General features: G+C 46.8%; 6 protein-coding genes across 6 annotated transcripts; all 6 read right to left on the reverse strand.

Moving 5' to 3' along the window:
• Positions 1 to 745: 745 nt before the first annotated feature.
• TEOVI_000530700 (uncharacterized protein) lies at positions 746 to 1,624 on the reverse strand (the record flags this gene model as incomplete). Its single annotated transcript, XM_067223265.1, has 1 exon — positions 746 to 1,624. One exon carries the CDS (start codon positions 1,622 to 1,624, stop codon positions 746 to 748), a length of 879 nt encoding a protein of 292 aa, XP_067079366.1.
• Positions 1,625 to 1,966: 342 nt separating this feature from the next.
• On the reverse strand, positions 1,967 to 6,430 carry TEOVI_000530800 (serine peptidase, clan SB, family S8-like protein; the record flags this gene model as incomplete). The annotated part of the gene is made up of 1 exon (XM_067223266.1): positions 1,967 to 6,430. One exon carries the CDS (start codon positions 6,428 to 6,430, stop codon positions 1,967 to 1,969), a length of 4,464 nt encoding a protein of 1,487 aa, XP_067079367.1.
• Positions 6,431 to 7,726: 1,296 nt separating this feature from the next.
• Positions 7,727 to 8,515, reverse strand: TEOVI_000530900 (Dpy-30 motif containing protein, putative; the record flags this gene model as incomplete). The annotated part of the gene is made up of 1 exon (XM_067223267.1): positions 7,727 to 8,515. One exon carries the CDS (start codon positions 8,513 to 8,515, stop codon positions 7,727 to 7,729), a length of 789 nt encoding a protein of 262 aa, XP_067079368.1.
• A 2,466-nt stretch (positions 8,516 to 10,981) lies between these two features.
• TEOVI_000531000 (uncharacterized protein) lies at positions 10,982 to 11,704 on the reverse strand (the record flags this gene model as incomplete). The annotated part of the gene is made up of 1 exon (XM_067223268.1): positions 10,982 to 11,704. One exon carries the CDS (start codon positions 11,702 to 11,704, stop codon positions 10,982 to 10,984), a length of 723 nt encoding a protein of 240 aa, XP_067079369.1.
• Positions 11,705 to 12,791: 1,087 nt separating this feature from the next.
• TEOVI_000531100 (NADH-cytochrome b5 reductase, putative) lies at positions 12,792 to 13,712 on the reverse strand (the record flags this gene model as incomplete). Its single annotated transcript, XM_067223269.1, has 1 exon — positions 12,792 to 13,712. The coding sequence occupies one exon, from the start codon at positions 13,710 to 13,712 to the stop codon at positions 12,792 to 12,794; it is 921 nt and encodes a 306-aa protein (XP_067079370.1).
• A 771-nt stretch (positions 13,713 to 14,483) lies between these two features.
• On the reverse strand, positions 14,484 to 15,797 carry TEOVI_000531200 (proteasome regulatory ATPase subunit 2; the record flags this gene model as incomplete). Its single annotated transcript, XM_067223270.1, has 1 exon — positions 14,484 to 15,797. The coding sequence occupies one exon, from the start codon at positions 15,795 to 15,797 to the stop codon at positions 14,484 to 14,486; it is 1,314 nt and encodes a 437-aa protein (XP_067079371.1).
• Between the last annotated feature and the right edge of the window lie 984 nt (positions 15,798 to 16,781).

Below are 16,781 nucleotides of genomic sequence, written 5' to 3' on the forward strand. Positions count from 1 at the left end.
CCACGTTGAGGTGGCCGGCATCGCCAGGGACTCCTTTCGTAAGAAGCCAACGCTAAGCAGCTTGCCCCTGGCATACGGCATACTGCACTACACCAAATAGTGTAAAGGAACACGGCACAACCTTCCACCAAATCGCGTAAGTCACGTCTAATGATTAGCGGGAAATAAACTTTAACCACAAGATAAGGGACAAACCCACAACAAGTGATGAAGCGACCCAATTCATATATATATATATATATATATTTCCGTGTGCCGACCTAACAGCGGTGGCGGGTACCCAGGATACATTCCACGGAACTTCTACACGCTCCTTCATATGAGGTGGAAAACGGCGACCCCAAGAAGGTAAAAACTTACTTCATTGTGCCCTAGTCCCTCAAGAATAACTCATGTATACGTGACCTTATCGAAACAAGTAAACATGAAGAAAGGACAGAGGTGAGGTGGCAGCGGGCGTTAATATCCTTGATGATAAGAGACACCAAAGGTGGTTGCAACAAATAGGGAACGCCCAGGAGTAAAAAGTTTGTCATACAGCGGAGAGAATCGAATAGCGGCTACAAAAGCACGCATAATGCGCACTAAAAATACATTAATGCGCATGATTACTTCAATTCCTCTTCTACCCTACCCTTCGTTGATTGCCATATTGAATCACACACGATTAAGGCACACTCATGCAACACGCTTGGTTGTAGTTTGTTCCAGCCAGGCCCCAGACCCTTTCATATTGTACCCTTGATTACAAAAGCACCGAGGCGGATAAGGAAGATGTAAAAGACCTCACACCACCCCCATTCACCACGACGAGACCCTCACCAGCCCATCCCGCGTCTCCCGTTACTTGAGCAATCTGAGGAACGAGAATCACGCGTTTTCGGGACCGCTCAGGAAGTTCAAAAATACCATCGTCCATGCCTCTAACCGGGTTTACGTTGCTGGTATACCGCTCACTTCGAATGGTTTTGGCGCAGCTACCTCGGCTGCTCAATGCTGCCGAGGAGCCAGCGTTTGCATAATCCATGTCGTCATCAACCACTTCTACAAATAAATCAGGCGCCTTCTGCAGAAACTCCCGCTGCTCGGGATCATAGTCCAGCTCTGCACCTCGTCGCGCCACTTCTAGTCCCTCTTTGAGTCGCTTCAGCAGCTCCTCATCCGGCAAAAGCTTTTCCCAGTCATGTTGCTCTATTGTAAACAAGGGTCGGGCCATCACAGGGCCATCTTTGTCCAGCACCCAAAGCTTCCCGCCCCGCACACCAATAACAATTGCTGTTTGTCTAGCCCACGGCCCATGGGTGAAGCGGATACACTGCCCGTGGGAAACACCAAACACCTCTACGCAAAGGGTTGGATGCGTCGAGAAGTAACTGATAATGCGGTTGTGCACATGGAAGGGAATGTCGCGCAAAATATCGCCGTATTTGAGATGCTTACTCGGTGACGATCGAACCTTTTCCATCACCACCGAAACCATACGTGACAGGAAAGCCATTGGTTTCTTCCATAGTAAGTTACCGGCACCTCGTGCCTGAGCAGAAGCTACAAATGGTGAGGATTTTGTGTAAGGAATTTGCTTAGGCTCCTTTAGTGAGCCGCGAGCAGCCCGCCTGGCTTTCATCGTGATGCCGTACAACTTCAGTGAATGTGCGCTACTGTGGTCCTCAACAAGAAGTCAGTTGCGAGCTGAACAATAGCCGAATGCCTTCGCAACACAAAAAGAGAGAGGCCACAGAATTACCTTGATTCAGTCAAATAGTACCTAAGAAAAGTGGAGAGGCAACCAACAGTTATGGGTGTACATAAGTTCATCAGTATGAAACGGTGCATGCATGCAATGACACGTCATTAATTTTTTAAAAATAATATATATATATATATGTGCCTGAAACAAGGTATGCAGAATTTAGAGCACGGTTCGCCTCCCATCCTCTCATTATGCGTCCGCTCGCCATACAATGCGCTACTCAGATGGTTCCACTGCCACAACCTTCATGTTCTCCAACAGGCATCGGAGGCAATTGGTCGCATACAGTACTAACGTCGTAAATGTTAGACCCAGTATGTGCGTCCAAAGTATCATATTAACTCCCTCACCGCCGTACGTACAATTAGACCACAGTTTCCTCGAATCCGCGGTTTGAACGAAAAATGAACCATTACAATCTCCATCTGTAATCACCGCATCTGTCTCAGCATAATCAGCTTCAGAGGCAATGGCCGCTTCCCAGTCAACTAAAACGGCACGAACCCTCTCAGCTATCGCAACCCGCTGCGGCGCACCCTGAAATAAACGAAGGGCAAGCAAACTCGCCTTATCCTCCTCATTTGCAGCATGGAGACCGTCCCGTCCGCCATTTTCTGCCTTTTCGGAGGTCGAGATATCATTCCAATGATGTCCCAGACTCGTACCGTCCGAACGGCGACAGTCAACGCCCTGCATAAAGTTCTTTGTCCCTCCATTGTGGAGGAAACTCACAAAGTCGCCAATGAGGCCCAGTGAGAGGGAGGGTTGAAAACTCTCTTCACGCACTATAGCCTCAATTTTATGAGAAATATCAATTGCAAAGGAAGTTTCTGTACTCGACCGAGAGAGTAGCCTCGACGTGTCATAGATTAACAGGTTCAGCCGATGCAGTGTGGCTGCGCTGTGTGGCAAATCACTGAAACTATTGGAATCAGTAAAAAGGACCACACGCCCACCAGCGTGCCTTAAGGATTCAGCGGCAGGTGCTCCCTTCATGCACCCCTCGTTGTCAAACAAACCATCTTCACCCAAGCAGTCACCACCTGAACCGACGAAACCAAAAATGGGGACAAACGCAGATTGCCCCACGGGGTGCATAACGTCCACTTCCCGTTGTTTAGTACCATCACCACAACCGTTGGTCGCGTCGTCGCAGTTTAAGTTGCCCCCGCTGTCCTTCAACTTGCTATGAAAGTAAAGACCTCTGGCCCAATTTTTTGCAACACTGCAAACTGCTGTAGGTTTGGAGTCTGCACTAGAACGTTCTCCGCCTAGTTCGCTGTGGGACTCGTCTCCTTGTTTGTTCCTTTCACCAGTAGGGGGCCAGAGAACCACTCCTGCTGATTGAATCTCGCCCAAGTGCCGGTCCACACAACCGTCTGCGCGCTGCGCTCCTCCAAACCAAAGCCAAGAAAACCACGATGATATGGACCAAAAACTGGAAGGCATTTTGTACGAGTGGTGTGGACAGGTTGCCAAAACTAGTTCGCCACTAACCACGTGTTCTGTGTCCAGTTGAAGTTTTCCATGAGAAACATCACGGAGAAGGGCATTCAACGACGGCACATGTGACGATCCGTCCAAAACCATAGGTTCCTTTGGTAGACACCCATTACTCTTAACCTTCGGTTCATCAGCATCGCAAAAGGAGGAATTCACGTTCTGGTTGCCTTTAAGGGAGGGAAATAAGGATCCACCGGGGGTTGAACTATGAGACGAGGTTCCCCGTGCTATGCTCCTGCTGAACCATTCGCTCACAACTAGTAAGTGTAGTTTTTCGTAACGAACTGCGTCCGAAATAAGAGTACGCTCCATCCGCAAAAGCGGTAACTCCAGATCGAACAGTATGAGAGTGCCTATGTTCCCATAATACCGCTTCAACGCCGCTACAGAAACATTCTTTACATCCCTCTTCGCATTAACCCCTCCGACACCGTTAATCTTGCTAACACCGAATGGTAGGTAAGTGAGCAGTGGCTGCTCAACAAATAAACCAAGAACCCGCCGAAGATACAAGAAGAACAGTGCCATATTTGTATAGAGATGATCACTCTCACATTCGTAGGCACCACACCGCTTTTCTCCCGAGCGACTTCGCACAGCATGGCCGCGAAGGCGCCCGTTGCCGCGGCGGTAGTGAAGTACATGTCTCTCTTGACGGATATCATCATCAGGTACTTGACCTGGAGGATAAAACCACTGATGACTCATATCAAAACCCACACGCTCAAGTCGGGAGGGGCGCCGCACAACCGGTAATTTAAAGGGCACAGTAACCGAACGAACTCCCCCTGATTCGTCAACATCCGCATTCGCCTTCTGATGTTCACCGCTTGCCGTGCACAGGTAGGCAAGTCTTACAGATCCAATCACTGTAATAAGATCGTACCTATCCAAAGCGAAAGAATCTGGAGAGTTGGATTCAGCCGCTGACGTAGGTGGTGGTATTTGCGTCGTGGAGGCATTCGCAGGTGAAAGGGCAAATAGTGATAGCCATCCACTGTGGGCAGACATAACAAGGGAAGCATCAGCTCGCACAAGCACTAATTGCTGTGCGATTTCGGCACCAAGATAACCTGGCTCACAGACGCGATTCGCACTGCAAAAACCTTCGGCTCCTGAAATTGTTACGTTTGGCGAAATGAGATTTAGCCGCGAGGACTCACAGCGAGCATTATGAAGGCTTAAATTAAACGCGATAGGTGCTGCAGAGGGAAACAAAGGCTGCTCGCAGTAAGGCCAGTTGAGCAGGCAGGGGCCTAATGTTGCTGCGGCTGGTCCTTTGCCACCATGTGGAAGGTGATGGTCGCCCGTTGCATCAACAGCCTTGGGGAACGCAAAAACCTCCAGTAGTCGATCGTATTCGTGGGCCCTCTGTTCGATTCGAGAGAGCGCGCATGTGGGACACACCTCCCCACCGCCTTGGCTCAAACGACTGAACTGAAGTACGTTCCGGTAGTGAAATAGAGTGTGGACCATATCGACCCCATCGAGCGTTCTCCGTCGCTTCCCATTCAAGAACGCATCTCCTTCGGTTGACCAGCTCCCAGCACCCTGTGAAGAGTACTTCTTCCTTTCCTGCATCAGAACCCTTTCAACAGAGTTAAGGCTCTCAGTGTTAGGAACCAGCTCCACAGCCGTCTCAATTAGAAGTCCCTTCACAAGTGCGACGTTAACGCGTGTCCCGTCACCCAGAGTCCGTAGTGCTTCTATGCACAACGCAGCAACCCCAGCTACAAGTGCCGTTGCAACACTTGTGCCGTGAGATACCTGCAGCCCCAGCACCCTCTCCTCACCACTCATACCAAACTTCTCCATCACACACCCTACACCAACCACATGCTCTCCAAGCGCCAAAATATCCGGCCGTACCCGACCAGCGCCGAATGGGAATTCCACCGTAGACGGACCCCTGCCGGAAAACTGCGAGACCCACCGCTGGTCACGACTGTCTGTGCAGTTTCCCTCTCTATCATCGTGGCCGGGGTGCGCAGTCATAGCGTTCGCAACGATGTGGCAATTAACCGTTCCAAGGGAGCCAACCGCCAATACCTCCGCCTGGTCAGCGGGGTTGTGAATTGTTCCCATTGTTGGACCATCATTTCCAGCTGCCGCAACGACAACGACGCCTGACATCGCCAACACACGGATTTTCTCGGTGAAAATGGTGTCCATATTATCAGTGCCACCAAACGCCAAACTCACAACATCGGCTCGCCACTGCAACACATCGTTCAAAGCAGACACCAGCCACGATGTCTTTGAGCCCCGAGCATCGTCGAACACACGAAACATACCAACAGTAGAACCAGGGGCCACGCCCACGTAATGTTTACTCACTGCAGGCATTTCTTCTGCGGTGCTCGCATCGGTAAAGGACGTGGTTTGATTACCGAACCCTTCGTTACTGCGAAGGTTACTAGTCAAGGAAATGTTGCCAGCTGTAACGGACACGCTGAAGGTGCCATGTGAATCACGGCGGTTCTCGCATGGCACATCGGGCACAAAACTCCTGCATAGTGCAACTGACCAGTCACTTTTTTCCCCCGCAGAATTCGGTATCCCCTCTACATCCCGTTGTGGTAAAAGCGCCGCATCAACACCATTGTCGAGTACAGCCACTCGAACACCCAACCCGCTCCATCTCAGTGCCGTTCGTAGCCTCAAATACTGACGGGGGTACCGCCATCGGGAAAGTTTGTCGCCTCGTGACTCAATCGAATGGGTGCGCGTAAATTCTTTTGGAACCCACCTATCTTCCACGACACGTAATACAATAACTCGCCCTACGGTAGGAAGAGCAAATGAGGTCCCACTTATTTCACTCTCCATAACATTCCCTGACAACTTACCACAAAGGGGAGAGCGAATATCCATCAACAGAAAGTCATTCCACGTCCCAGAAGGCGCTGGAGGGGGATGCACATGCACTTCCGATCCACTTGGAAGGCCACTACGCCACCATTTCCACCTATTTGTTTTCTGTAGACGTCGGGTCGCCACCTCAGTAGCCTCAGGATGTAAAAGACAATCGAGCATCAACATATACGAACAGCTGGTGTTTGGCTCTGCGGTTTCCCCATCAGCATGGGCTTTGCAAGTCGAAAGTACCCATAGCGAAAGTGACAGGCAACAACACAAGAAAAGCAGCCCTGTAATGTTTTCCTTTATGCATGTCATGCTGTGATTTCATTTCATCGATTATTAAATGGTAGAGAGTAGATAAAGTTAGGCGGGGAAAAGTGGAGGAAATTTTCTTCTCAGCCTTCCTGACAGATCACTCCTGATGGTAACTAAAAGTACCGAATGATGCCCTCGGTCACCTCCCAGAGGCGAAGTACCGGCTAATGGACGAGAGCGACCGAAAACCAGTTGCAAACAAAATGCACGGCTTCATTATTTTTACCCAAAATTAACCGTCCGTATACCTTACACGCATGGTAAGGCTACAAACACCACAACAGTAATTGTAGAAGCGCAAGCGCGGCCCGCTGAGGAACATTCATATATATATATATATATATATATGAATATATGCTCATATGCCGACACATGCACACCACATCATAGTTATTCTCATTCATTTCCGCATCAGCGTTGCCGATAACAATCATGCCTGTCTTGCAATCGCTTCCGACACGCGAAATCAACTCACTCTCCAGTTCCACCCTCCTTCCGACCCCATACGAAAAAGAGAGGGGGTAGCAGTGACAGCACATCACATGAGAATTTGTAGGGTGCCAAAAAATATAAATGGGGAAGGATGAACGACAAATACACCATCCAAAACTTTCCCTCACTTATAACCCCACAGTTTTTTTTTTTTGCTTTTACCTCAAAAAATAGACATTTTATCATGCGTTCGCTCACTTCAGCTATTTACCACCGCTACGTGTTCGTCATCTGAGATGAGTGCACCGCACCCACGCACTTTAACGAGTAACAGAGGCTGACCTTCACCAGCACATCCTTAAGTTAGCTTACTTGGGGCAGAAACAAAAATAAACACAAAAGGGGGAGGAAAAGAAGTCAAAACCCAACTGAAATACGCTCAAGACGAAAGCAACAATGATGAGGGAAAAAAACAACATCAACTCGCAGGGATTTCGCCAACCCTACGTGGAACTAATCCTTAAAGATTTTTTTTATCCCAGTTCCACTTGTACTTCCTCACATGTGTCATCTAGTGCAACTATACATGATGGAAAACAAATCACAAAACAAAAAAGCACATGGGACAGAAACAAGAGAACATAAGAATTGTGTTACGAAGGTTCACCATTCGTACCTTCAGCCGCCACATACATAAGCAACACAATAATACACAACCAAAAATTCGCCACCACCATAATGTCGCACTGCTTTCACTCGCCACCTCTATCTTCGTATCGTCTGCCCACTCTCAAATGTGTGAGGACATTTTACAACAAAAAGTAACGCATTCCTTTCATTCATGAAAGCACTTGCAACCGCCCTCTACTGTTCTGTAACCTCAGTATCGCCGTTAGCTGCGGATATTAGTGGAGGAGCCCGCACGTTTGTATTCAACAATCGCTCAGCTAACCACCGGATGGGGTTTTCTGGTTTTGCTCTCGACAGCTCAACGAGCGCAGGCATCAACGCGTTCTTCAACTCCGCCTGCACATACTCACGCGTTACCGTACGGTTCGGCACATCGTGGACAAGCATACGTGGAAATAGCAGTTGAACAACTTGTTTTGCTGCGACACTTGTGACATTGCAGAATAGCGGGCATTGAATAGACGGGCCGCGCGAATCACCCTGCTGTTGAGTGGCCGCTGACCCCGCTGCTGAACCTGCCTCCTTTCCCTCTTCGTTAATACTCATCAACAGCATTGTGTAATCCTCATCAGCAAAAAGGCGGTCAAGGAACCGAAGCAGCTCTGCGTGGCAATCCCGATGGGCCAGGACGTATAAGTACGCATTCCCCACAAGTTCTTGTGCGCCAACTGTAACGTGCGAGCGTGTGAACATCCGCGAGCCATTTGTGGCACTATCACCCTCGTTAACTGCCTCCACCTCTTCGGGAGCCGCCGTGCCACTAAGAAAGGCAGCGCGGTCGAGCTGAACGGCAATTTTATCAGCAAGCTCTTCATTCACCCGACGGTACTCTTCACGAACGATGATAAAACCGGCCTCGTGTAATTTGTATTTTGTAAGGGCGCGGAGCTCCAACTGTTGTGCGTAGCGCGGTCGCACGAGAAGAACAGTTTTTGTAACAACACCATTAAGGGCAGGAATCATGATGAATGATTCGCCCCGCTCTTTCCCTCACTGTGCTCCTATTCTTTATGCTTTCTTTTTCCCTTTCCCTTTGTATCTGATTGCTTATGAGTATTCCCCCTTCTGCTTTTCACTGTTTCTCCCTTGTGGCGTGCTCTTCTTTTTCCCACCAAAACGCAAAGCAGAATAAAGGGAAAAGAACAGTTCCATAAATAACAATAATAGGAGGGAAACACATGGCGACATCTTCAAGCCACGTGGCTCAAGCCCGTACACGCGCTAACATACACATTGGGAAGAGGGTACCAAAAAAAAAAAAAACGCACATGACAACACAAAGCATAAGGTAGGACCAAAACCGTATGCACTCCGAATCAGTGGTCACTTACATTCAACAGCAAAACACAACAACAACAACAACAATAACAACAGCAGCAAAAACATCAAAACGTCTCAATCAACTCAACTCATTCACACATGTTTTCAAGAAAATTTCTCGAATATTAAACATCACCCACTCTCCCCCCGCATTCCTTTCTCCGCTTTTATCCACTTCGCTGCATTTCATCCTTACTTCACTTCATCCCATTTCTTTTCATTTTATTTGACTTTTCCTGCTCGCCTCCGAAATGTGCCAAATGCCTTGACATCCCTTCATTTTTTTTCCCCCTACCAAACTTCGGGTAAGGTGTTGTGGGTGCTTCTGATTAAAGGGATGGCAAAAAAGAAAAAAAAACAATTACAAACAAACCGTGGGAAATATAAATTACAACAAAGGCGAAGACGAAAAGGAGACAAACGGGGGAAAAGCAATAACAAAAATAATGATACGGATAATAATAACAACAACAACCCTCAATAATAATTATTGAAAGATCCCACGTATCTTTTTTTTTCATGCTTTTTCTCCCCCAACGTTACTCTCGTAAATTAGAAAGGAGTGCACAAATGAGAGAGAAGGGGATTTTTTTTTTGGAAAAAAAAATCGAAGAAATGAAAAAGAAGAGTGCGACGACGGGGAGAAAAATAAAGTTGAACAGAGGGAAAGGCTTTTCCCCTGCTTTTTTTTTCTTTTTGCAATTACACTGTCTATTCCCCTCATCTATTCATTTTTTTTTCTTATCATGGCTCAATCGTATCTTAGCTTCCCAAACGATTAAAAAGGAAGACAAGACAAAAGAAGAAGAAGAAAAAGGGAGCAAAGGAATAATTGTTTCACACGCACATACTTCATAGACATATAAATGTATGCGCATGAAATCCCCTCCTTTCTCTCCCACACACCTACCCACACCCACACACGAATATATTTATTTATTTATTTATTTATACAGATTCATACATACACTTTCCCGCATTTAGGTAAAGTCCATTCAGCGATGTAAAGCCATGCAAAAGAAAAAAAAAGGCAAAGATGAGAACACTTAAAATGATGGGTGCAGCCTGGTGTCTCTGGTTTTACTATCATATACGCCCTGTGCTTCATGTACCGTAGGTGGCTGCATTTCCTCTTTTTTCCTCTTTTTATTTTTATTTTTTTGATTATTACTATATGCGCGTATTTACATGTCATGGGATCAACCATGTTATTCTTTCCAACCTTCCTTCTTCACACAAGAACATATCTCTTTGCGCCTTCCACCTCCAACATTTTTTGTTTTTAAATCTCCTTTCAACCAACTGCTTACGCACTGGCAATAAATTTACACACGTGTACTCTCACCAATGCGTACGGTAAGAAAATGCGTGTGAAAAATATGAGACAAGTTTCTTTTTCATCCGCCCCATCCACATATGTCTTTTTTTTTTTTCTGTAACCATGCGGGTGCTTGCGGCCGCCAGTATGAAACGAAACAAAATGTGTGCAATTGCAATACAAAAAGAAAAGGATGTGTGTAAAAAGGAAAAAGGGATGGAAATACATGAAATAAAAAAAACGAAAAAGAAAAACTGTACCGTACCAAACGGCTGCACCCACCATCATTAGCGGAAGAATGAAAATCATCAAAATAAAAAAGGAACTGTCAAATTTTAAAAAGGGTATAGAGGCGTAATATAACTACACACTTCGCAGCGGGAAGGAGGCAAACTGAAAACAAAAAAGGAATTGGGAGGGGGGACACAAATCCAACATAATCACACACACAAAAAAAAACATACGCATGCAAAAGTACGCTCTTCTTCAGGTTATGTTGGATTTGTGTCCCCCCCTTCTCATCCATCCATCCCATCCCATCCCATCCCATTCTTTTCTTTTTTTTTTCTTCTTTTGTAACCCCTCTCCCTCCTTAGCGGAATATCCCATTCTCACCCTACAAGCAATAGTGTTACAAAACACAGACGCAAAAAAAAAAAGGAGGAAAACGGAGTAAACTAGTTACTGCTTAAAACAATGGTATAAAATAATAAGGATAAGAATAAAATAAAACAAAAGGAAAGAAAATGAAAAGAAAGGACCTCGCAGGGCGAACAATAACACCATTTCAATCAGTCATCATCATTGGCATGTAAACCCATCTTAACGGTGAAGGTGGATTCCCATTCCTCCCCCGGGCTTCCATGCGCAAACAGTGAGGCGGCTGGGAGAACGGCATCTCCATTAGCGTTATCTTTTTTCGCATACATGGACGGAAGATCAACAAGTCCCACTCCCCTCGCCATGGGAGCAAAGGGTTGCCCACAGTTAATATTATCGCCATCCCCGTTGGCACCACCGCAATTCACAGTAAGTGTGTGATAATGTGACGGAGGATAACCGTATTCCTCATCGACCTGACGCGAGTGTTCCCCGATTCGCAGCCCTGCACATGACAACCGCCGTCGAATTTGTGGTTGTCGATCCGGAAAATTGTCTTCAGTAGGTGAAGGTGCCGTAACACTTACGCCCTTTGGGGAAGTGCAAGCGGAACCCCCTTCAGCAGTAACGGAGTTCACTCCAGCTTCCTGTGACGTATGGGACCCGGCTGCTGCATCCGGGGGTTCGGTTACGTCTCCCTCCTCTTCATCAGGGGGAACACCGGCGTTTTGTGCTTCCTCATTTTCACACGAAGGATTGTCGTCCTGTTGTTCCTCTCCTTTCATTTCTGTAGCCTCGGGCGCCTCTTGTGTTTCTGTCGCTTCTTCCCCACATGTGGCTTCAGGGGTTTGTGCTTCTTCCTGTCCACACACCACGTCAGGGTCCTGCTCCCTGCAACTCTCTTTCGTTTCCATATATGTATTTGGGTCGGTTGGAAGTGAAAATGTGTCCCTACTGTTTGTTTCTGTCGATTTACCTGTACCTTTTGACAGGCTCTTATCGTTTACAATTACCTACTCCCTTCTTCTTACCTTTTCCCCCTAGTTTCCTATATATGTATATGAGTGTGTGTGTGTGTGTGACGCAGCGGACGTTAAATTCTTTTTTAGAGAACCTACTCTCACTTCCCCCACCCAAATAAAAGTGTACTTGAGTTCCCCGCTTCAGTCACAGCTGAAAGAAGGCAAAGACTGTAGACGAACGAGTATTTCGACCTCTTTTCCTGTCCCTTTACTTTTTCCCCCTTTTCTTCTCTTCCCGCTCGGGAACTTTGATGACTATACGCCTCTCTCCCCTCTTTGTATCCTCTTTTATTTTTCCACACACAAAAGAGGAAGGTTACAGAACACTTTGTCTTTATTATTCTCTCCTTTACAAAAAAAAACAAAAAAAAACAAAACGGTATCACTCCCAGACCTAACCGTCTCTGCGGCCTGGCGGTGAAAAGAAGAAAAGAGAGCACGGAAAATATCATTTCGTTACGACGGGTAAAATACACGAGCGAGGGGAAATCACTGTCAGAGTTTTGCTTCCACACCGTATCATATTAAGGCAAGAAAACGGAGTGTATGTGGGGTAAAATACGATCGTACGATAACCATTTCTTCACTGAAAGAAAGCTGCACGAAACACCGCGACAAGCAACCACAGTTGAGTACTTTTCTGATCCCCTCTCCCTCATTCCTCATTCATTCCACCTGTTGTAACAACTGTACAGAAATGTGTCTCGGTGCCTTAACCTCACTGAGCTGATTAATTTGTTATTGTAAATTTGCGTCGCATGATTACGACCGAAGAAGGGGATTATGGAGAGACGATGCACAAGGGAGCAGCTCCAGTGCAGTCTTTGTGCCAACTGGCTATGCGTGCCACCATTTGTTGGCACGTGCTCGGTTGTGTTTTATTGTTCATATTATTTACACTCGTCCGCTAGAGCACTTGAATTTGCGACGCTCCCTTTGCCCCCAACAACACCAACAACAAACCCTACTGAACGTTTCATTAAAAGGTAAATATATTGTCTTGTGAGTACCCAATGTTGAGCAGGTTTGGCTTCACTGCGTCCTGAAGCATAAGCGGGGGACCACATAACAATACGGTTACTGAGCCCTCCTCCAGCTGCGGTGGGGGGAGGTGAGTGCGAAGCATCTCTTCGTTAACACGCCCTCTTCCATACGCCCAATCCGGGGGGGCACTGCGAGTGAGAGTGTGCCATACCTTCACACGCGGGTCCTTACATGCCTCGTCTAGTGCATCCCGCAGTAAAATGTCCTCTTCTGTGTGGTTGGAATAGACTAACCAAAGCCGCGTGGGATCCTCAGGTGATTTAAGTATGGCATGAATAATTTGCATCATTGGTGTAATCCCTGTACCACCAGCAACCATTGCAAAACCAGCTACATGCTGCCGCTTTACCTCTCCCTTACCCATCTCCACCGTATAGTCACCGTTTCCCATGTACTGAAACTTCCCCACTGGGCCCAACATCTCCACAGCCTCACCAATGGACAAACTGTCAAGATGTTGTGAGAGCCGCCCACCGTTGGGGAATGTCGGATTGGAGCCCTTGTAATATATTTTCACAAGGAAATCCACGAATCCCTTGTCGTCATTTGATGAAATGGGAGTGTAAGAGTGCTGAACAACTTGTGGGGTGCCCGTAAAGTTGTGTTTGGACGCGACACGGAACCGAATGTGGTGACCCGTCGGTAAACCAAGGCATTGATGCGAGGCGTGGAGGGCAAAGCGAAAAATGAAAGAATCATGCGTCACGCGAGTTTTCTTCACAAGTTTGAACGACTGATATACGTCTGGGTTGAGGGCGATGGGAGGATAACGATAAAAAGGAAGAAGCCCCCGGCCGGCAAGAGCCAATGTAACAAAAAAAATGACCGCAAAAGCTACGATAACTGCGAGCATCATTCCTGCGACTCAACAAAGTGATTGGCTGTCTTCCAAGGGTAACGATAATAATAACAAAAAAAGAATATAAATACACCTATAGAACAAAAAAAAAACAGCTTCAACCGAAAAGAAAGATAACAGCCTCCCTGCTATCTTGCAGAGACAAGTGCGTTAAAAGTGGGAAACTGTCAGTGCCACCTGTCGCCTCTGCGCTACCTTTTTATTTACTGATTGTATTTTGCGTGTCTACTGTGGAAACCAAAGGCCGCGTTTGTGGCGAATGCAAAATAAAGGGAACAACAAGACGGGGAGACGATATACCGCAAAGTAGTGCAAAACAGAACCAACAAAAAGAAAACGGTTTTACTTGCCCCACATATTTGTAATATGCATAGAAACGCTGAAAATGTACTGCGCAAGGTGTCAGAAGATGAAAGGGGGGGAAATCATCATTTTGTACGTTTCATGACACCAGAAACATCAACGGTCTCGTCGTTTCTCTTCACGGTGCGGACGCATATATAACCCAACTACACATGCGCACACACAGTCCTGTATTCACTCAACATCTGTCAGATTCATCAGAGGGAAGTAATAAATGAGGGGATTATGGGAGAAAAGGCACTCCACAACCTTTGGTGTAGGCGGGACAGTGAGGGAAACGAGTTTAAAGGGAACGAACGGCCACTAGAAAAGTCGAAACACATATGGAATTGTGGCCTTTCCCTGTGCTTTGCATGACTTTTACACCCATCCCGCCTCCCACACAACTCATTCCCGACCACGCCACTAAAGGTAAAACTTGGAGAAGCGACCCTTATCCTTGCGGTATTGCACATTTTCTTTTCCCTTTACGAAATCGGACTGACATACTTTCATGCGCCGGTCGCGCAAGGCCAGGAGACCAGCCTCGGTACAAATGGCTTTGATATCAGCCCCGCTCATCTCGTCTTTTGCGTGGATGAACTCCGACAGATCAACATCCTCTGCTAGGGACATGCGGCTCGTGTGAATCTCAAAAATCATCTTCTTTGTCTTCTCATCGGGAAACGGGAACTCAATCTTCCGGTCGATACGGCCCGGACGAATGAGCGCCGGATCCAATGTTTCGATGCGATTTGTTGCCATAATGACCTTCACATCATTACAGCTATCAAATCCATCGAGTTGAGTGAGCAACTCCAACATGGTACGCTGCACTTCTTTGGCGCCACCGCTGTCTGTATCGTACCTTTTTGTCCCGATTGCATCAATTTCATCGATAAAAACGATGGACGGACTGTTTTCCTCAGCCACACGAAACAATTCCCGGACGAGTTTGGGTCCCTCACCGGAGTACTTTTGAATAAGTTCAGACCCCACCACGCGCAGGAACGTGGCACTCGTTTGATTTGCCACAGCTTTTGCGAGCAAAGTCTTACCAGTGCCTGGGACACCGTAGAGGATAACTCCTTTCGGTGGCTTTACGCCGACTTCATCAAACAATTCAGGATGTGACAAAGGGAACTCAACCGCCTCTTTTATCTCCTGAATCTGATCCTCTAATCCGCCAATATCAGCATAGGTTTCCTGCGGTGCCTTATCAACCTTCATGACACTTACGAGCGGATCTGTGTTACTCTCCAGAAGTCCCACAACATTATGGTAGCGGTCATGGAGTAGCACGCTGCAACCAAGTTCCAACTTTTCCTTATCAACGAACGAAAGCATCGCAACGTAGTACTCCGAGCCGGCTGTGGAAACTATGGCATGCGTATCGTCGATAACCTCCTCAAGGGTGCCGACCTCGAGGGGCATCCCACGCAAAGCATCTACTTTGCTTAGTTCTGCTTCATAATGTGACATGGCACCCTCCTCAAGATTTTCCTGTGCGTCCCACTGCGACGTAATCATTGTGAGTAGTTCATCCTCCAACAATAGGTAGTCTTTGCACCGCTCAAGACGTAGTTGCTTCAAGAGGCAGGCCCTGGAGGGGTATATCTTCGGCAGTTTTGCCGCCGCATCAGGGCCATGACGCTTCTTCTTTTTTCCAATATCCGTCGCCACCGGAGGTTCCCATTTCTCCTGTTGGCGCTTCTGCTCCTTCCCACCTGCTTGCCCCATTCCTCTCAAACCGGCACCTGCGTTCTACAAAAAGAAGCACAGAAAGGAAAGTAAGTAAATGAAGTTACCGCAGTGACGGCAATATGCGTTCAATACAAGGAATGTAGAAGCGTCTAAGAGGGGTTTCAACAATATAGTTGCCAAATCACCTTCCTAAAGAATGATACGGGGGGAAAGGGGGGGAGAGGAAGCGGTTAAACGTGACTAGCATGGGGTTTACGACTTTAAAAAAAGACGTTTCGTTGACACTAACACCAAAGAAGAGTGACAGCGAGTGAGGGTAAAGCACCACCTCCTTAATAGTTCATTTATAACTATAACCAATTACCAATTGTTGCATTATCCGGGAATTCAGTAATGAATAAACAAATAAATATATATATATATATATTGTTTTCGCGATAAAAACATGAAAGCCACGTTGCCTTCTCTTACGAATGCACATTCAGCAGCGCAGGAGGAAAATGGGGAAAGGAGTTGAAGTGGCTTTCGCACTGCGGGATGCGATGGTGCACAGATGGCAGCACGCCAAAATGCAGGATAAGTGGAGAACGGGACGATGTAGAAAACAAAAATGAGATTTGTGTGAGCACTACCGGGCACAACCAAAGACAAAAGGAGGGGAAAATGTAACCCTTTTCCCCTCCTTTTGACACGATAGCAAACATGTCAGCTCCCTTCTCTCATCAAACATTTTATCACGCGCATCTATACACTCACGCATCACGAAATAACATAAGGGAAATCCTTTTTTTAAAGGTTATAAGTCAGGGGGAAAAACTAGAGCTTCACCGACCTCACCTCCCTTGATCAGTATTGACACATGTCCTCATCCCCCTTCCAGATTCCCCAGAAAAAAAATATATATATATATATTATTCACTCCTGTTTTCAACCTTCCCTTTTGGCTTTTCGTCTCTTCACAAGCTTGCAAGGGCACGCGTTATAATGGTGTATTCTCAACAAACCTTATGAAAAATCAAC

The sequence above is a fragment of the Trypanosoma equiperdum genome (assembly GCF_001457755.1).
Source record: "Trypanosoma equiperdum strain OVI genome assembly, contig: ctg_1821, whole genome shotgun sequence".
NCBI lineage: Eukaryota > Euglenozoa > Kinetoplastea > Trypanosomatida > Trypanosomatidae > Trypanosoma > Trypanosoma equiperdum.